Here is a 16,530-nt window from a genome sequence, read left to right as displayed (position 1 = left end):
GACATACATCTTCTTGAAGAACTTGGTGCACTTCTGTTTGTTTTTTTCCTTTTCACTTTGCAGTACCACTAGTAATACCATAAAGTAATAAGGCTTAGTATAAGTATGTAGAAATCTACCACATCTACAGTACAACCTGTATCTATCAATTTTTTAGGTGGTGTATACAGCCCACGTTGTAACCACGAGTGTTGTGCCGTTTACCATCACAATCATTTGATATGCTAGATGCATGGCCCGACAATTTGCTGGATACAGCCACGTCAACAAGCGATGACAATGTATTTTATATCACATTTTACAATCATGAATACACTTGACTTGGTTTATCTCACATTCTAGAGACAACATTATTTTCTCAAAATGGTTTCTTCTCTATTCTGATTGTTGTTGTTTTTCCTTGTTTTTCTAGTCTTGTCACAGCCTTATTTATTTAAGAGTCGATGATATACAATGTGTTAGTCCATGGCTCCAAGGGTGCGTTTGAACGCTCTAGCGAACCAAAGCGAACTGAACTAAAGCGTACCGTACCGAACTGTGCCAGTTTTGGAGCGTTCGAGCGCTCTGTGGAGAAAGTGTACCTCACAAGTTATTTTTAGAAAAGGTCACGCATTTTTTGGAAGAATGTCATCCACCTGGCGCTTGAACTACTTGCACCTGTCCCGAACAAAAGGAATGATGTTTTTGCATTGTGACGTGTGCACATGATACGCGCATGCTTTACAGCGAACTTTTGGTACGCTTTGGTACGCTTTTGGAGCACATCTTGAAGTGGATGGCTTTAGGACCGTTCGAGCACTCCTCTGGCGTGGATACGGTACGGTACAGTTCGCTTTAGGAGAGCGCTCGAATGCACCCCAAGTCAGACCAGGGAGGTACACCTACAGAAGCCATTTAAACAAGACTGATGGATTTTGAGATCTTGTAGACACTAAACAAGTCATGAACTCCTTAAGACCTGAGTGTAACTTTAGTTAACACCAACAGCCTCGTTATCACTGTATGAGATTTAACATAATCTTGTTGTTTCTACTAACTGTGATTAGATTTGGGTTGTTGATAAGATCTGACCTGCCAAACATGACATCTGCTGGGTAGAGACATCGTAAACCAATATATGACTCACTTGTCAACAAACATTTGTGACCCGCTGCAACAAAAGGATCCTAAAGTCGCTGACGGGTAAGCCGAGCATGGCCCAGAAAAATGCTATTTTCAGGCCTTTCCTTTGATCATTTAGCTTTGAAATTTCGGCAGATGATAGAAGATACATTAGACTACAAAATTGTGTAAAACAGAAATCTGAACGTTTTGACAGATTTTGGCGATCTGACTTCAAAGTCGATTTTCTCGGCTCACCCGTCAGCGACTTTAGGATCCTTTTGTTGTAGCGGGTCACATTTAATCATGATAGTACTTTATGTGTTCAGGTAGATAAGGTTTTTGATTGTTTAAACCAAGTCCAAATCAGAAACTGTCGTACAATATTGAATATACAGTAAACCCTTTTCAAGTTGATTTCAGTCATTCCCATGAAGGGAGCAATAAGCATTTCCTCACAGGGAATAATTTTCTTGGTATCGCATCGCAATTTGCTATGCATTTTTACACCACTGCTACACAAACTAACTTTTGTGTACAGCAGTTTTCTTACATAGAAGTGTACAGGATATCACTGAAGATATTTTTCATCAGCTGAAATTACTAATCAAATTTGAGTTTATTATTCCCTGCCTCATTTGGAATGGACAAATTTATTATTGTCATCATTATTAATTTATTTGTTTGTTACCTTGTTTGTTTTTTAAGAACATGCATTTCTCATTGTCATAACCATGTGATTCCAGATTTTAAATTACTCTTAAAGGGTTCACTTCATATGAATTATGGAAAGAGTTCCTTAATACGTATCCCCTACTAGTAATTTTGCCATGCCACGGTACTCTACACTACCCTACCTTTGTTAGCTTACGCACAGATACATGCACACATGTACATGTATGTATGCACATTTGACAAGTGACAGGAACAGCATGCATCTGTGTGAAAGCTAACAAGGGTAGGGTATGTAGAGTGGTATGGCAAAATTAGTGGGGGCTTGTACATAAGGAATTCTTGCTGAAATAGTTTCAATTCCTATGAACAAGATACTGATAAATAAAAACTCTCTTATAGTGAGATAAAACACTTCTGTCAGCTAAGAACAAAGAGGACATAGTTAAGATGGCCCCTATGTTGGGAAGAATACTTTCACACATTGTATCTTAAAGGGAAGGTATAGTATTGGTGGAGATGAAGATTGTGCTTTGAACTTTATCCGAGATACCGAGAAACCGCTTATGAAATAGTACAGAGCATACCGGTACTGCACTGGTACTAAGAGGAATTCAGAGTTTATTTGATGAAAATTGGCTTTGGAAAGGCTGAGACGTCCAAAACAAAGTAAAACAAAGTGATCTAATAAAATACTTGACTGAAGAACAATGTGTTTTTCAGCAGTCACATGGCACAACAAATGCAGTATTTACTGTGCGGCACATCGTCGAAAAGGCAAAAGAAAGAAACGTTGCACTTCACTGGAACTTTGTAGATTTCAAGGCTGCATTTAACACCTTCATGAGAGAAGCCTTTTAGAAATGTCTGCGCTCCACTGGTGCAGAAAAGGTAATGATAGACCTTGTAGAATTGCAAACATAATAAACAAACAGAATGCTCCGTCATTGTCAACAAGAAGTTCTGGTTTAAAGTTACGATGGGAGTTAGACAAGGATGTCTCCTTTTCCCCAGCCTCTTCAACTTGTTTCTTAAATATGCTATGAGAGACTCCCAAATTAAGACAGTGGAATCCGCATCTATAGGTAATATGTGTAATAATCTAATACCAGATGACACCACACTGATGGACCTTGTCTATTAAATGCTGCAAGTGTCAACAAACAAACTGGATGAGGCATGCAGCAGATGGGGAGTGAAAATCAAGCTCAGCAAATGCAAAGTTGTGTTGCAAGACAAATGTCATAGATCCCTGAATGGGGTAGTTGTCGACAAAGTAGTGACTTCTAGGGCAGTAACGTCCCTTCAGTGATAAATGATGTGAAACGTCATGGCAGATAAGCTGCCTGGGCATTTGGCAAGCTGAAAAGTACGGTATGGACCAGCCAGATAATCCCCAGATCACTCAGAGTGAGAATCTACAAAGCACTCATCCTCCGTATTGCCATCTATGGTGCTGAGTCTTAGACACTACGCCAAGCTCAGCAACATCAATTAGACGCCTTCAAAATGAGCTGCCTACGAGAAATCCTTGGTGTAAGACTCATCGACAACATACAAAATGTAAGAAATGAGGAAATTAGGCAGAGGCTTCATCTTACCAACACCATCTGCGATGAAGAATCCATAAGGTGACTGAAGTGGTTTGGCCATGTAGACCGTTCCGTATGCTCTCACATAGAGGATCCCATTCCAAGCCTTGAAGAGTGACTTTCTTTAAAGAAAGAAAAAAAAAATGCCTGGACGTCCTCCAGCCCACTGACGAGACCAAATTGAAAGTGACTTGTGCATTCCCCTGAAGGAGGCTAAACATCAAGCCCAGGGAAGACCAAACTCGAAAAAGATCACTCATTGGAGAGCAAAGGGACACACCTTCCTGTGTAACTAAATAAGTCAAGATAGTGGAATAGAAATCCAGTTTTTACAGTGATGCTGTTATGCCCTTAGTGTACAGTTTTGGAAAAGAGACTTTCCATTACATACCTTCCACTAAATTTGACCTGCAGTTGCATAAATTCAGCAGCAATAACGGAACTCTTGCCCAGTTATGAGTTTGCCTTGAACAATGCTGAAAAATGAGCCCATTAAAGAAGAACATTAGCAAATGACTAAATAAAAATTTTTACTGTGTATTTCTTTGTTACTCTTTCACAGCCTATGAACCATGTCTAGGTACAAATTGTATATGAGGGATTCATTTTAATCGTAATTAAAGTGAATCCCTCATTAAACAATTTTTTACTGTATATTTCTGTGTTACTCATTTACAACCAATGAACCATTTCCAGGTATGAGGGAGTCATTTTAATTGTGCAATTAAAATGAATTCCTAACATGAGGACATGGTTCCTTGGTTGTGAAAGAGCAACAAAGAAATACACATTAAAAAAAATGTTTATTTAGTAATTTGCTAATATTTATATATGTTACAAGAGTGCAGAGAGAAATAGAAAATGGAAGAAAATCTTCAAAAAGCTGAAGTTTGTATGAATTGCAGGTTTCCAAGGAAATGTGAGTTCTAAGGAGATCAGAAATTTATTAGTGGAAAATTGAGCAAAGAAAATGGGATTCCATCAAGATCAGAAATGGTAGGATTTGTAATGGGTACTACCAGCTATTACAAAGAAATCTTTACCATCTCGACAAAATATATTTTGTGTTTCAATAAGCACCCACTTTCATAATATGTAGCCTCCTGGATATATGTATTAAGCATTTGTAATAACAAAACTTGAGTTGTTATTTGTGTTTTTTTTTCTTTTTCCTAATCTACATGGTAATATTGTTTGCATTAAGCAAAAATAACTTACTGGTTATTGCAGGAAATTTCTTCTCCTAATGAACGGAAAAAAATGCAAGACTTATACCCGCCCATGCAATGTGTATGTATTTTTTATTATTTCAAGTCTTTGGCCAACTAGTGTTAGCATTTATTATGTTTGCATGTTGATTATACTATTATGCATGTGCAAAGCAAGACTTACTTGCATAGGATGGGGTGTCCCTCTGAGTTACCCTCCTCCATTTTTTCCTCCCATAGAACTGGCATTCAGCCTCCTGTAGTGATAATCTAAGGCCAACTTGAGTATGGTCCTTCCATCATGTAGGTGGGCAGCCAAGTGGCCTTTGTTTTGTAAAGCCATTTTTTCCCCCTGCAATTATCAAGAGAATATTAGAACTTGGATTGGCTACTATTTAGTAGAGAATCTAATCAGTTTCTCACTGTGACAGCTACCTCATTAAAAAAAAAAAAAAATGTTTTGGAGCTGTAACTGTTACTGTGCTTTGTTTTGTTTTCCACTTGCTGTCTGTGCCAATTACTTAGTAGCACAGAGGTCTTGTTGTTGAATAGAGATTACCTTATCCCCCTAATCCCTATTGTGTCGCTATGGACTGAGGCAGATTGTTACAGCCTAGTGTGCTTGCTAGTCTTGTACATGGTATCTATTCTAGGTCAAGTTTGGCCGGATTATTGAATGCTGATGAAAAACCTTGGCAAGTTAAGCTGCAGGTATCAAAGTGCCTAGGTACATGGGTTCACTTTAACAATACCTCCTTCCCTAAGGAGATGTAATTACTGTCAGTACAAGTTAGACCCTTTTGTGACTGCGGAGGAGTCTGAGTGTATTGCCTAGCTACATGAGTAGCAGCACAAAGTGGTGTGTGTGTGTGTGTGTGTGTGTGTGTGTGTGTGTGTGTGTGTGTGTGTGTGTGTGTGTGTGTGTGTGTGTGTGTGTGTGTGTGTGTGTGTGCTTCACCCATCCATGGATAGATGGCTTCTATACCACCACAATGCACCATGCACACTAAAAAGAATGATTGATGTCCTACCAGTAGACTTTAGTCAGTTGTACTGTATAAACTTTAAAAGGACAGCAAATCCTATAATATCAGTGTGGATTGGGTAAAGGCATCAGTACAATTCGTGCACAGTTATGAATGAACCAGGTGCATCCTTTGATGTCAAAATCAGCTTTACCTGTAAGTTAAAGTAATTTCTGCCGTTACCTGTTGAGACAAAGTTGTAGTGCCAAGCACTAGAGCTGCAACTTTCCACCTTCTGCATACATGTAAAAGCAGAGACATCTCTGCCCATATAGACTTTGCAGGTTACTCTTGTGTGTGTGCTGGTAATGAAGGGTGTGTGTGTGTGGGGGGGGGGGGGGGTGGGGGGGAGGGGAGGGGGGTTGTCCTACATGAAAGCAATCCAGCAGGTACCATATCATGTATAACTTTTGTGTTCATATTTCACAGCAAAACCTTTGTCACGAGTAGTTGTTAACATTAAAAAAAAATGCCATTGATCTTCGTATTCATTTCTAATGATGATAAAAACAAACAGCAATGAAGGGCGTGAATGTCATTAGATACTTCTCACATCATATGGATTAGGAAGCCCAGCCATAATCAACAGTTGGCAGGAGGCAATTATTTCATCGTAATAGCTTCAATGTCTTTACAAAGTAGATCAGAGCGCTGGAATGAACCCATTTTCTTTTCACATTTGACAGGAACTTGGGACTATCTATGAGCCGCTGTTGATCTGTAAAAGTTCTTGGTATGGCTCATCTCACAGCAGTATCGGGTCTCCTGAAGAAGACCTGGTCCCTCCCTCGGTACCTGGCTCATAAGTCCAGATTTCTGTCTACAAGTTCCAACTTGCAAGCAGAGAAAAAGAAGGTACATTTATATGCTGGAGGGGAATTCTTTGTGTCTGGTCAAATGAATGAGAAAGATTATTTTTAATCAATAATAAGTTAATACTTTTGTCACTATTTAAGTGATCTATCTTTGCTAAACACTGTATCTCTACAATTATTGCGTGCTATATAATATGCGTGTTTCCTTATGATGAACAGGAAACAAAACAAAAAACAACCTATCAGTTGTATATGAGTAGTTGCCATGGTAACTACTTACAGTTACTTACAATAACTGCAAACATCTTTATAAGATGGGGCCTTCTGACTAAACAGAATACTGATAGCATTTTGCTGGGTAAGAACTCCTCAAATTGTCAACATTTGATTACCAATGAAATTATGCATGGTTTCTCTTTTTCCGCAGCCCACTACAGCACACTTGATTCTTCAGGATGGAACAAAATTCACTGGTTACTCCTTTGGACACCAGAAGTCTACTGCTGGTGAACTGGTCTTCAACACAGGTCTCGTCGGGTAAGGGCCTAAAATTTTGTCAGTTGTATATCATGTGAAGACACACACACACACACACAAAGAAAAAACCAGCCCACATTAGCTGCATAGTGCTGCAGCTGCTATTCCTTCTTATATACATGTAAGTATAAGATATAATTGTACCGGTTGCATAATAGATATTTGAATAGTTGTATTTATAAAAGATGTAATCGTATTGGAAAGTACGATAAAAAAAGAGTTGTAAAGGAAAGCCTGATGTCATGATCAGCCAGCCTTACAGCCTACTCCCCAAAGAGACAAAATTACCAAAACTTTGCTTATTAAGTTACTCTTGCTGTATAACATATTTGCCATTATCAAGAAGATGTACAAGATTTATCATGTGATTGTTTATTTATTTCTTTTTTTATTTGTTTCTGGTCAAGAGGTACGAATTGAGTAAAACATCTTTGCCAAGGATTAATGCAGAGGTAACTCAATTTGGTGTCTTGTGCTTTTAAGTCAAAATCTATTTTGTTTATTCTAAGAATATGACGATGCTCCTGACAACATCTTCACCTATGAGATTATTCTCCATTTGTTCCCCATTTCTACTCAGTTACCCAGAGTCTTTGACTGACCCAAGCTACAGAGGTCAGATCTTGACTTTGACCTTTCCGATTGTTGGCAACTATGGTGTCCCCGACACCCATGCTATCGACGAACACGGCCTGATGAAGTTTGTTGAGTCTGAAAAGATACAGGTTTGTTTATAGAGCCAATAGTAGAGATAGATCTATGTGTGAATACCACTGAATAATCGGTGTTAATTTTGCCAGTGAAGGGCAATTTGTCAATTATTTGCAAATGTTGTGTGCCCTTAGACCAGAAGAACAGCCAAATATTTTTGGAATAGAGCAGCCCTATGTTGTTAGTGGCAAGCTCTCCATGTCCGTGCAATAGGAGAAATATGGTTCATGGTGTGCAATTGAAATTGTGAACTATACTTTATTGCATGGTTTATTGGAGTAAATTGATTGAATGCTCAGAATATTTTCCTTACGTGAAGATGGTCGGGATAGAAATCAGAGATTCCAATCCTCCCTGATTCTGCAAGATACTCTCTTAAAAAAAAAAAAAAAAGTTCAGTACCTTCATGTCCTGACACATGATTGTTATTATTCAAAACCTCTTTGCTTTAGGATTGTGTTTCCTTTAGAGGTACATGTAATGTAATACACAGATACATCCATATTTGTCCTTGAAAGTTCCCAGGAATCTCTCTGATTTAGACGTAATGTGAAATTTGGCAGCTGTATAGGACTGAATTTGTGGTACAGATGCAAGACAAGAAACAGATTCATTACCGATTCTTGACACATTGCCTTTATTGATGGAAATGAACACAGATTATTCAGTGTTTTTAGAGTGCTACTGTATGCACCAAGTATTCAGCAGGTTTATTTATTTATTTATTTATTTATTTATTTTTTTTGAATTGGGACTTCCTGACAGTTTCACGAGAGCTTAAATTTGAAATGAGAAATGTATGTGTGCACTTTGCATTCGTGTTGGGATCAGAGTTAATGCTTTTTAATGTGTTGTTAAATTCACGAATAGCCCTGGACTGGTGAAATTTGCAACAACAACAACAAAAAAAAATATATATATATATGCCATAAACAGTAGCCATAATTGAATAAAGAAGCAATATTCTCCAATTTCCTTTTTGGTGATAGGTATCAGGACTCTTGGTCCAGGACTATTCCTACAACTACAGCCACTGGAACTCGGTCAAGTCCCTGTCCGAGTGGCTGCAGGAAGAGGAGGTGCCCGCCCTCTTTGGCATTGACACCCGCATGCTGACCAAGAGAGTTAGGGACAAGGTGAGATTCTCTTTCCCACCGCAGCTGGTGGAACACCCAGCTAAATTATCTCAAACCCTTCACTAGGTGAGATTTTCTTTTTCCACCGTGGCTGGTGGAACACCCAGCTAACATCTCAAACCTTTCACTACAGGTGAAATTCTCTTCCCAACGCGGCTGGTGGAATACTGAGCCAGCATCTCAAGCCCTTCACTGTGCTATGTTATTGTTTGGCATGCACTATGCACTCTGATGTGCTTTCTTCAGTAATCTGGGGCTGACTTTTGTAGATGGATGCCAGTTAGTGGAGGTCACATGACCCTCATGATTTGCTTTGTATTGTAGCAAACCTTTGTGGGAGATTGCCACAATGTTGCACATGAGTTAGTCCATCTAGTGTAAATCACATCCAAGCGGTGGGGGAAATTAACTGTATATCAACTACATTCCATAAAGGGTGAAGAAAACAACAAATGTCAGGGTGAAAGTTAAACATTAATGCTACATGCAAGAGACAGTGGAATGAGGTGCATATGTAGGTACATGCACATCCATACAACTAACCCTAAACTTCGTACTAGTTCCAAAGGATTTATTTGCAATAAGATAAAAATGTGGGAAACTTTGACGTCTTAGTATGTACAAATGAAGTGAGTACTAATAGACAGAACACAATATACATTGTATACATTTTTGGTCAGATTGGAAGAATTGGTTAGTAGCTGGTTGTGAAATGTTATGCCCTACTTGTAATTCCCAACAGACTATGCAGAGAGATTATCTGCAGATTTGATGCAAAATTGCGTCTATTGTACATAATTTTGTTTGTCTGTGTGTGTGATTGCACTCACCCACAATATTGCTGAGTAACTGTTAAGTTTATAATAGATATATTTTGTTTGTGTACTTTTTTTCATAAATATTGATTAAAACTGTTGTAGGGAAAGCATGCACATCTCAAGAGGTGATTCCTACACCCCTCCCGACAAACCTCTTGGCTTGTTTTGATTTCTTAGGGTACAATCTTGTGTAAGATTGAGTTTGAGGGCGACCCCGTAGAGTTCGACGACCCCAACCAGAGGAATCTGATGGCGGAGGTGTCGACCAAAGAGGTGAAGATCTATGGCAAGGGGAACCCATACAAAGTGGTGACGGTGGACTGTGGCATCAAGCATAACATCATTCGCAGTCTCATTCAGGTGGGTACATTACAAAAAAAAACAACACATTGTTTTACCCACACATCAAAGTGTAAATTAATCATCACTGTTGCTGTTTATAACAAGATTCACTTGCTTTTTGAAGATTTCCAGGTCATGGTAGAATGACCTGCTATTCCAAGTTAATCTTTGAGTGTTGAGTATCTTTGAGTATTTCGTAGAAGTGGAGTGTGGCCCCAAAAAGGACCTACTCAATCTCATTGTTTCTGTAAGCATGTTCTTCTTGTCCTCAAGAGTATGAGTTTGAGTGTGGTCCAGAAAAAGAAAAAAGGACTGCGCTCGCATCGAAGAGAGAATACAATGTGTGCAGTGAAACTGTTCACCTCTTAATGACTCGCTTGAAAAGGCAGGTCCAAGACATTTGATGGTGGCTGCCCTGTTTCTGTTAAACCGTTGAAGACAGACTGATTTTGCTACAACACGCATTACCCGTAGACACCTGCCCGAGTATACTCGGGACTCGTCCTCAATGGGTGAAAGTTGCCTTGTTGCAACATTCAAATTAGAATATGACCCAGAGAGATGTTAAAACAACTTACAGTTTTTTGTGAGAATTACTAATCTAGCAGCGGAGGTCCGGAGCAGCTGGAGGCAGTGTATTAGGTATAATCACATACATTTCCCCAAGATTACACACACTACCACCAACTACTGGTATATTTTGGTAAACAAAACAAGTGGGATGTCATACCAGATGATTGTAAAATCAAAAATGTTTGCATCCATTTTAAGTTCATAGATTTCGCGAGAGCCAAAATTCAGGAAATTAAAATGCACACAAAGGTTATTGTCTACAATCTAATAAATGTCAGGGTGCCAAATTGCGAAAATATCATGCTGTGGAAAAAGACAGTTGGCTCCAGTTCATGAAAATTTCATGCTGCAAATATTTCTTGCTTTACAGTATGTGACTTAAGTAAGTAAATGTGCAATTGTTTTGTTTTTTTCTTTGTTAGAGGGGAGCAGAAGTTCACCTGGTTCCATGGGATCATGACTTCAATCAGATGGAATATGATGGCCTCTTTATCTCCAATGGACCAGGAGACCCTGCTCTGGCTAAGACCACCATAGAAAACCTGCAGAAGGTGAGTAGACTGTGCTGTGATATGAATAAAACTGTATAACATGACGGAGGGATTATGTGTCATTGGTCTAGCTTTTTGTGCTGAGGATACATTAGAGGGGTATTGCAGATGATTTTCATAATTTCACATCATGTAGTGCATAAATCGACAGCTCCATGCACAGATTTGCGGAATTTTTTTTGGTCTTTAAGCAGAGAAACCAATACTCTAAAAAATCTTAAACAATTACTCTGAACAGTGTTGATGGCATAAGATCCTCACATACTTCACAAATGTACCAGTGTAATTCCATTACCTTACTGTTGATTGACAAGATCACCTGTGTAGAATGTATGCATACCTTCTTCTTTTGTTCTGTTTCCTTGAGCCCCAATTCATGCATTCTTATTCCTCATCCCAATCACTATAAATTCTGAAACTCTCTACTTGGGTATAAGTAATTTATCCTTGTTCAAATGTGAAAATCTGGAAATTATCTGGAGGTCTCCTTTAACCCTTGTGTGCCATAGATGGAGCATAGCTTAGTTTGCCAAACCTTTTTTTTTTTTTTTTTTGGTCAGCACTCGGTTTAAAATCTCTCCAAACATAACCTCCGAACACAACCTAGTTGTAAAGTTAGCCAGCTACAAAGTAGTAACTCCGGTGTAGTGATATACCTCAGTCCAACAGGAAGGCCATGGTGGCACAGTAGGGTTAGGTAATCTCTGTTCATTGATGATCAGTTTCCAGACACGTGTTCGTCTTCTACAGAGTCACTCCAGCATGCATGCCAATCGATAGTCGAAGCACAGTAAGCATTTTGGTCAGCAAAATCACTCACAATTTGCTGGCACAGAACACTATAAATTTTTGTTACGGAGTATTTAATAACTTCTGCAATTCAATGCATTGTACATGCCTATACTCTTTGGTACTCCTGCGAGGGATTTTCTGTGGACATCAGATGGTCAGTCCGAGAATAGGTGTTTGCTGCACCCATGGTCAGCTCTCGTATCTCGTAGTCGATGCCCTCCACAACATTGTTTGTACGGAGATGCTGACACCTGCTGCTTTATGTCACATACTAAATCCTTTGTCATCTTTACTGGCAGGTTCTGGCTCAAGACAACCCCAATCCCCTGTTTGGTATCTGCATGGGGAACCAGCTCACTGGTTTGGCTGCTGGTGCCTCATCCTACAAACTCCCGCTGGGCAATCGGTGAGTGTTTTTGGAAGCAGAGTGCCACTCCTGGTTTGCTGACTTTGATAAAGTAGTATTATTACCTGTACCAAGGGAGGAGGTTATGTATTCATCAGTGTTAGTTTGTTGGTTTGTCCGTGTGCAAAATAACTCAAAAAGTTGTCAACGGATTTTGATGAAACTTACAGGAAAAGTTGAGAATGACACAAGGAACAGATGTCATTCATTCATTCATTCATTCATTCATTCATTCATTCATTCATTCATTCAGATTTTGGTAGTGATCCATGAAATTTTGTGGATTTCATTAAGGATTTTTGATATTTTGGCAGGTGGGGTCAATGAACTTGGGACTACAATCTGCACATCTTTTAAGGTTTGCACATATGCGCCCTAAAGTGCGTTCTCTAGTTTCTGCCAGGGCGAGGCGCACAGCACAGCTGGAAGCTGATGATGTAACAGAAGGCTTCTTCTATATTGGGAAATCAGGCAATTTTTCAGCATGCATACATTGTATGTGTGGGTTGAAATCACTGATCTCTATGGAAGAACAAGATAAGCGGTTGAAATGATCTGCTTGGCGAAGGTCTGCACTCTTACAGTACTTTTCTAGTTTGAGTATATTTTATTAGTTGTATGTTTTAAAAGAGTATAAGCAGTAGTTCTACTTTTTCACAAAATATTATTGTAAATTTCGTAATGATAGTTGGGGTTTATGGGTATCATGGGAGATTCTACATGAAAATTCTGACTTCTGTTGTGCAGGAATTGATTATCAATTGTAATATCTGCATATATCACTGTTTTAAACTAAATTTTCTGTGAGGTAAATGTGTCACTTCTTGAAATGATAATTTCTGACACATAATGTATTCATGATGTTGATATCTTGAGACAAATTTCATTTCTGAAGTGCTATTTGCATACTGCACTTGCAATATTCCGCTAAGAGTGCCGTTCATTTCAGTGGTGTGTATCTCCTTTAAATACTTGTGTTCTTGGTACTCTGCAGTGGACACAATCAGCCGGTCATCAATATGCTGAATGGACAGGCCTTCATCACATCTCAGAACCATGGGTTTGCCATCAACAGTGACCAGCTGCCTCCAGAGTGGTCACCAGTTTTCATCAACGCCAACGACAAAACAAATGAGGTGAGACTAAGAGGCTGTTCATAGGCCTACTCGTTCAGTAGAGGCTTAGCGCTTTGATAATATTGAAATGCATCATGTCATTTACAACAATGTCTCTTGTAAAAGGCACACTTTTTTGTTTAAAAATGTATTGATTTATTGATTTACTGATTGGTTCGTTCCTTCATTCGTCAGTCCGTTCGTTCGTTCGTTCGTTCGTTCGTTCGTTCGTTCATTCATTTATTTATTGATGAACCAAACTAGTGAAGTCTACATCTTTTCTCTGTCTACCGACATCAACCACTTGTTATCTTCTTTCTGTACTTAAAGGGCATCATGCATGCATCAAAACCGTTCTTCACAGCCCAGTTTCACCCAGAGCATCGCGGAGGTCCGACAGACACTGAGGTAAGAATCTGTCAGCTCTGTCTCCACTAAATTTCTGTTTGATGTCCTCACTTGAAGAACACCTTATTGCTTTTTAGCTTTTAGAAGGAATTTTAAGTTTCCACAACCTAATGGAAAGAATATGACCAATAATGGTATTCACAACTGCAAAATTTTCATGTACTAAATATCTGACGGTCTTGTCATTTTCCCTTCATTTTAATATGTTTGCATTGACACAATAGAAGTAATATAGACACAATTGTATACCATGTGCTAGCCTGTGTAAAAGGTCAATATACATGTACATTTGGATTGCAGGGACTTTTTAACCCGTTGAAGACCAGTCCCGAGTATACTTGGCCAGGGGTGTATTGGAAATGCGTGTTATAGCCAAATCGGCCCTTCCTATAAAGTGAGTTAAGGTTAATGTTGAATGCATGACCAAGAGGCAGTGTTAAAGGCAGGCTGTTTGGAATACATTAGTAATCACATTTTCAGCCCCATCCTGCAGGCATCTTTGAAGGATAGCCTGCATCATACTGACAAATATTATGCAAATAATAAATGGTCATGAGTGTGATGGTACAAGATTTCGTTTGAGATGAAGATGGAGGAGCTCTATTCAACAAGGCAAAGCCGAGTTGAATAGTGCAACTCTCTTTTCACCGAGTCTGAAATCTTGTTCCATTGCAAGAGTAAAGACTTTTAACTGAATATCACGTGGTAGGTAATCGACCAATCAAATAGCTGCATTCTTTTTAGTTGTTGTATAATGTACTTTGGTTTCATATACTAAGCAATTCTACAGTGGTCAGTCCCATGTCTTTAACATATACGTTGGGTCATAATTAACACTTGTTCATGCCCCTCATTTAACTCTATCCACAGTTTTTGTTTGACACCTTCATGGACATGGTGCGTAGTGGAAAGAAAATGAAGAACATCAAAGAAGTGATGAGTCCAGCGGTAAAGAAGGTCGAGAGAGTGGACGTCTCCAAAGTGCTTGTCCTGGGGTCGGGTGGACTGTCCATTGGACAGGCCGGAGAGTTTGATTACTCGGGCTCTCAAGCCATCAAGGCCCTGAAGGTGAGTTTTGTGGGATGAGGAGAGAAGAAATTTGGTAATCTGAGGGGCAGAACCAGTCATTAAAACCAAGGGAAACTGCATTTTGTGCTTCAAGGGAAATGGAATTGAATTAAAAAGGTTCATGTGCATCGAGTAAATGCAGCAAAATTAGTAGATCACATCAGTGAAGTTTGAGTCAAGCTCAAGTCTTTCAGATGGAGTCTTGATTAGCTGGTCCTACTTATGTTTGCCTATGAATCCAGTCAACTTACAATGTGACACACTAAACTCACTCAACTTTATACTCAACTCATTTAACTTAACCCAACACTCTTGACTCATCTCGGGTCAGCTCACTAAACTCAATGCAGCTTAATGTGCTCAACTCGACACTCGCATCTCCATTCATATCAACTCAATTGAACCCAACACTCGACTCAACTCGAGTGAACTCACTGAACCTCCTCAGATGGAAAATGAACAAACAAACTTAACCTTACATGCTTATCGTGGCTCAACTCAATTCAATTTGATTCAACTCAACTCGACTCAACTCAACTCAACTCAACTCAACTCAACTCAATTCAATTCAACATTCTTTGCCCACAGGAAGAGAACATTCAGACTGTGCTGATGAACCCGAACATTGCCTCAGTCCAGACCAACGAATATGGCGAGAAGCAGGCAGACAATGTGTACTTTGTCCCGATCACACCTGAGTTTGTCACCGACGTCATCAAGCGTGAAAAGCCAGATGGAATCCTCCTCTCCATGGGAGGCCAAACGGCCCTCAATTGTGGGGTGGAGCTCTACAAGAGGGGTGTGCTGCAGGAATATGGGGTCCAGGTAATTGTTACCTCAGCCAAGGAAGGAGGTTATGTTTTCATCAGCGTTTGTTTGTTTGCTTGTTTGTGTGAAAAATAACTCCAAAAGTTGCAAATGGATTTGGATGAAACTTATGTGAAAGGTTGAGAATGACACTAGAAATGGATGATGAAATTTTTGTAGTGATTTGGAAATTTTTGTGGATTTTATGAATGATTTTTGATGTTTTGGCAGGTAAGGTCAATCAACGTGAGAGATCAAGCTGCACATGTATGAGGTTTGAATATGTGCACTAAATTGCGCGCTTTGCTCCTGCGAGGCGCCACGCCGCTGGAAGCAGATGACTAACAAAAGGCTTCTACATGTGCACTGGGGAAATTGGGCAGTTTTCAGCGTGCATATGTATGAGTGGAAATTACTGATCTCATTTGGAGATCAAAATCTGTGGTGGAAATGAGCTGCTTGGCAGAGGTCTGCACTCTCAGAGTGCTTATCTAGTTTAAAATGATCTGAAACTGTTTTCCCTGCAATACCATCAAGACATTTCTGTTTATTGTCACATTCTGTCTGTTGTGTGATATCATCGTCCCCTGGACGGTGATCAAATCGTGCTGCGCCAGTATCACTACACTTATTGTTTCCTAAAATCCTTGCTCATGAGTGGCAAAATGGCGTTAGGCTGGGGTTTAAACTAGGGTCATGATTGGTCAAACAAGGCCAGTCTTCAGTGCTGTGGTGTGCACTGTGACTAGTGCCAGCTATTCAAATGTGTGCGCTTGTGTAATGCGTAATGTACACAGTATGGCAATAATTATTTAGTGTGAGACATGATGCAGGCATACATGTATCTGTATGC

General features: G+C 39.4%; 1 protein-coding gene across 1 annotated transcript in view; it reads left to right on the top strand.

Moving 5' to 3' along the window:
- LOC139722991 (carbamoyl-phosphate synthase [ammonia], mitochondrial-like) overlaps positions 1-16,530 on the top strand; it is an 88,303-nt gene that overhangs the window by 1,915 nt on the left and 69,858 nt on the right. Inside the window, exons 2-12 of the mRNA XM_071634269.1 lie at positions 6,285-6,453; positions 6,841-6,950; positions 7,531-7,675; positions 8,651-8,797; positions 9,793-9,975; positions 10,953-11,081; positions 12,173-12,279; positions 13,274-13,415; positions 13,725-13,802; positions 14,673-14,870; positions 15,459-15,695. Coding sequence (XP_071490370.1) covers positions 6,334-6,453; positions 6,841-6,950; positions 7,531-7,675; positions 8,651-8,797; positions 9,793-9,975; positions 10,953-11,081; positions 12,173-12,279; positions 13,274-13,415; positions 13,725-13,802; positions 14,673-14,870; positions 15,459-15,695 — 1,596 coding nt within the window. The 5' untranslated portion in view covers positions 6,285-6,333. The remainder of the gene's footprint in view (positions 1-6,284; positions 6,454-6,840; positions 6,951-7,530; positions 7,676-8,650; positions 8,798-9,792; positions 9,976-10,952; positions 11,082-12,172; positions 12,280-13,273; positions 13,416-13,724; positions 13,803-14,672; positions 14,871-15,458; positions 15,696-16,530) is intronic.

The sequence above is a fragment of the Diadema antillarum genome, unplaced genomic scaffold (genome assembly GCF_040938485.1).
Source record: "Diadema antillarum isolate AM-2024a unplaced genomic scaffold, OU_Dant_1.0 scf00000179, whole genome shotgun sequence".
Taxonomy (NCBI): Eukaryota; Metazoa; Echinodermata; class Echinoidea; order Diadematoida; family Diadematidae; genus Diadema; species Diadema antillarum.
The sequence above is the reverse complement of the archived record's forward strand: the minus strand, read 5'-3'. Positions and strand labels throughout refer to the sequence as shown.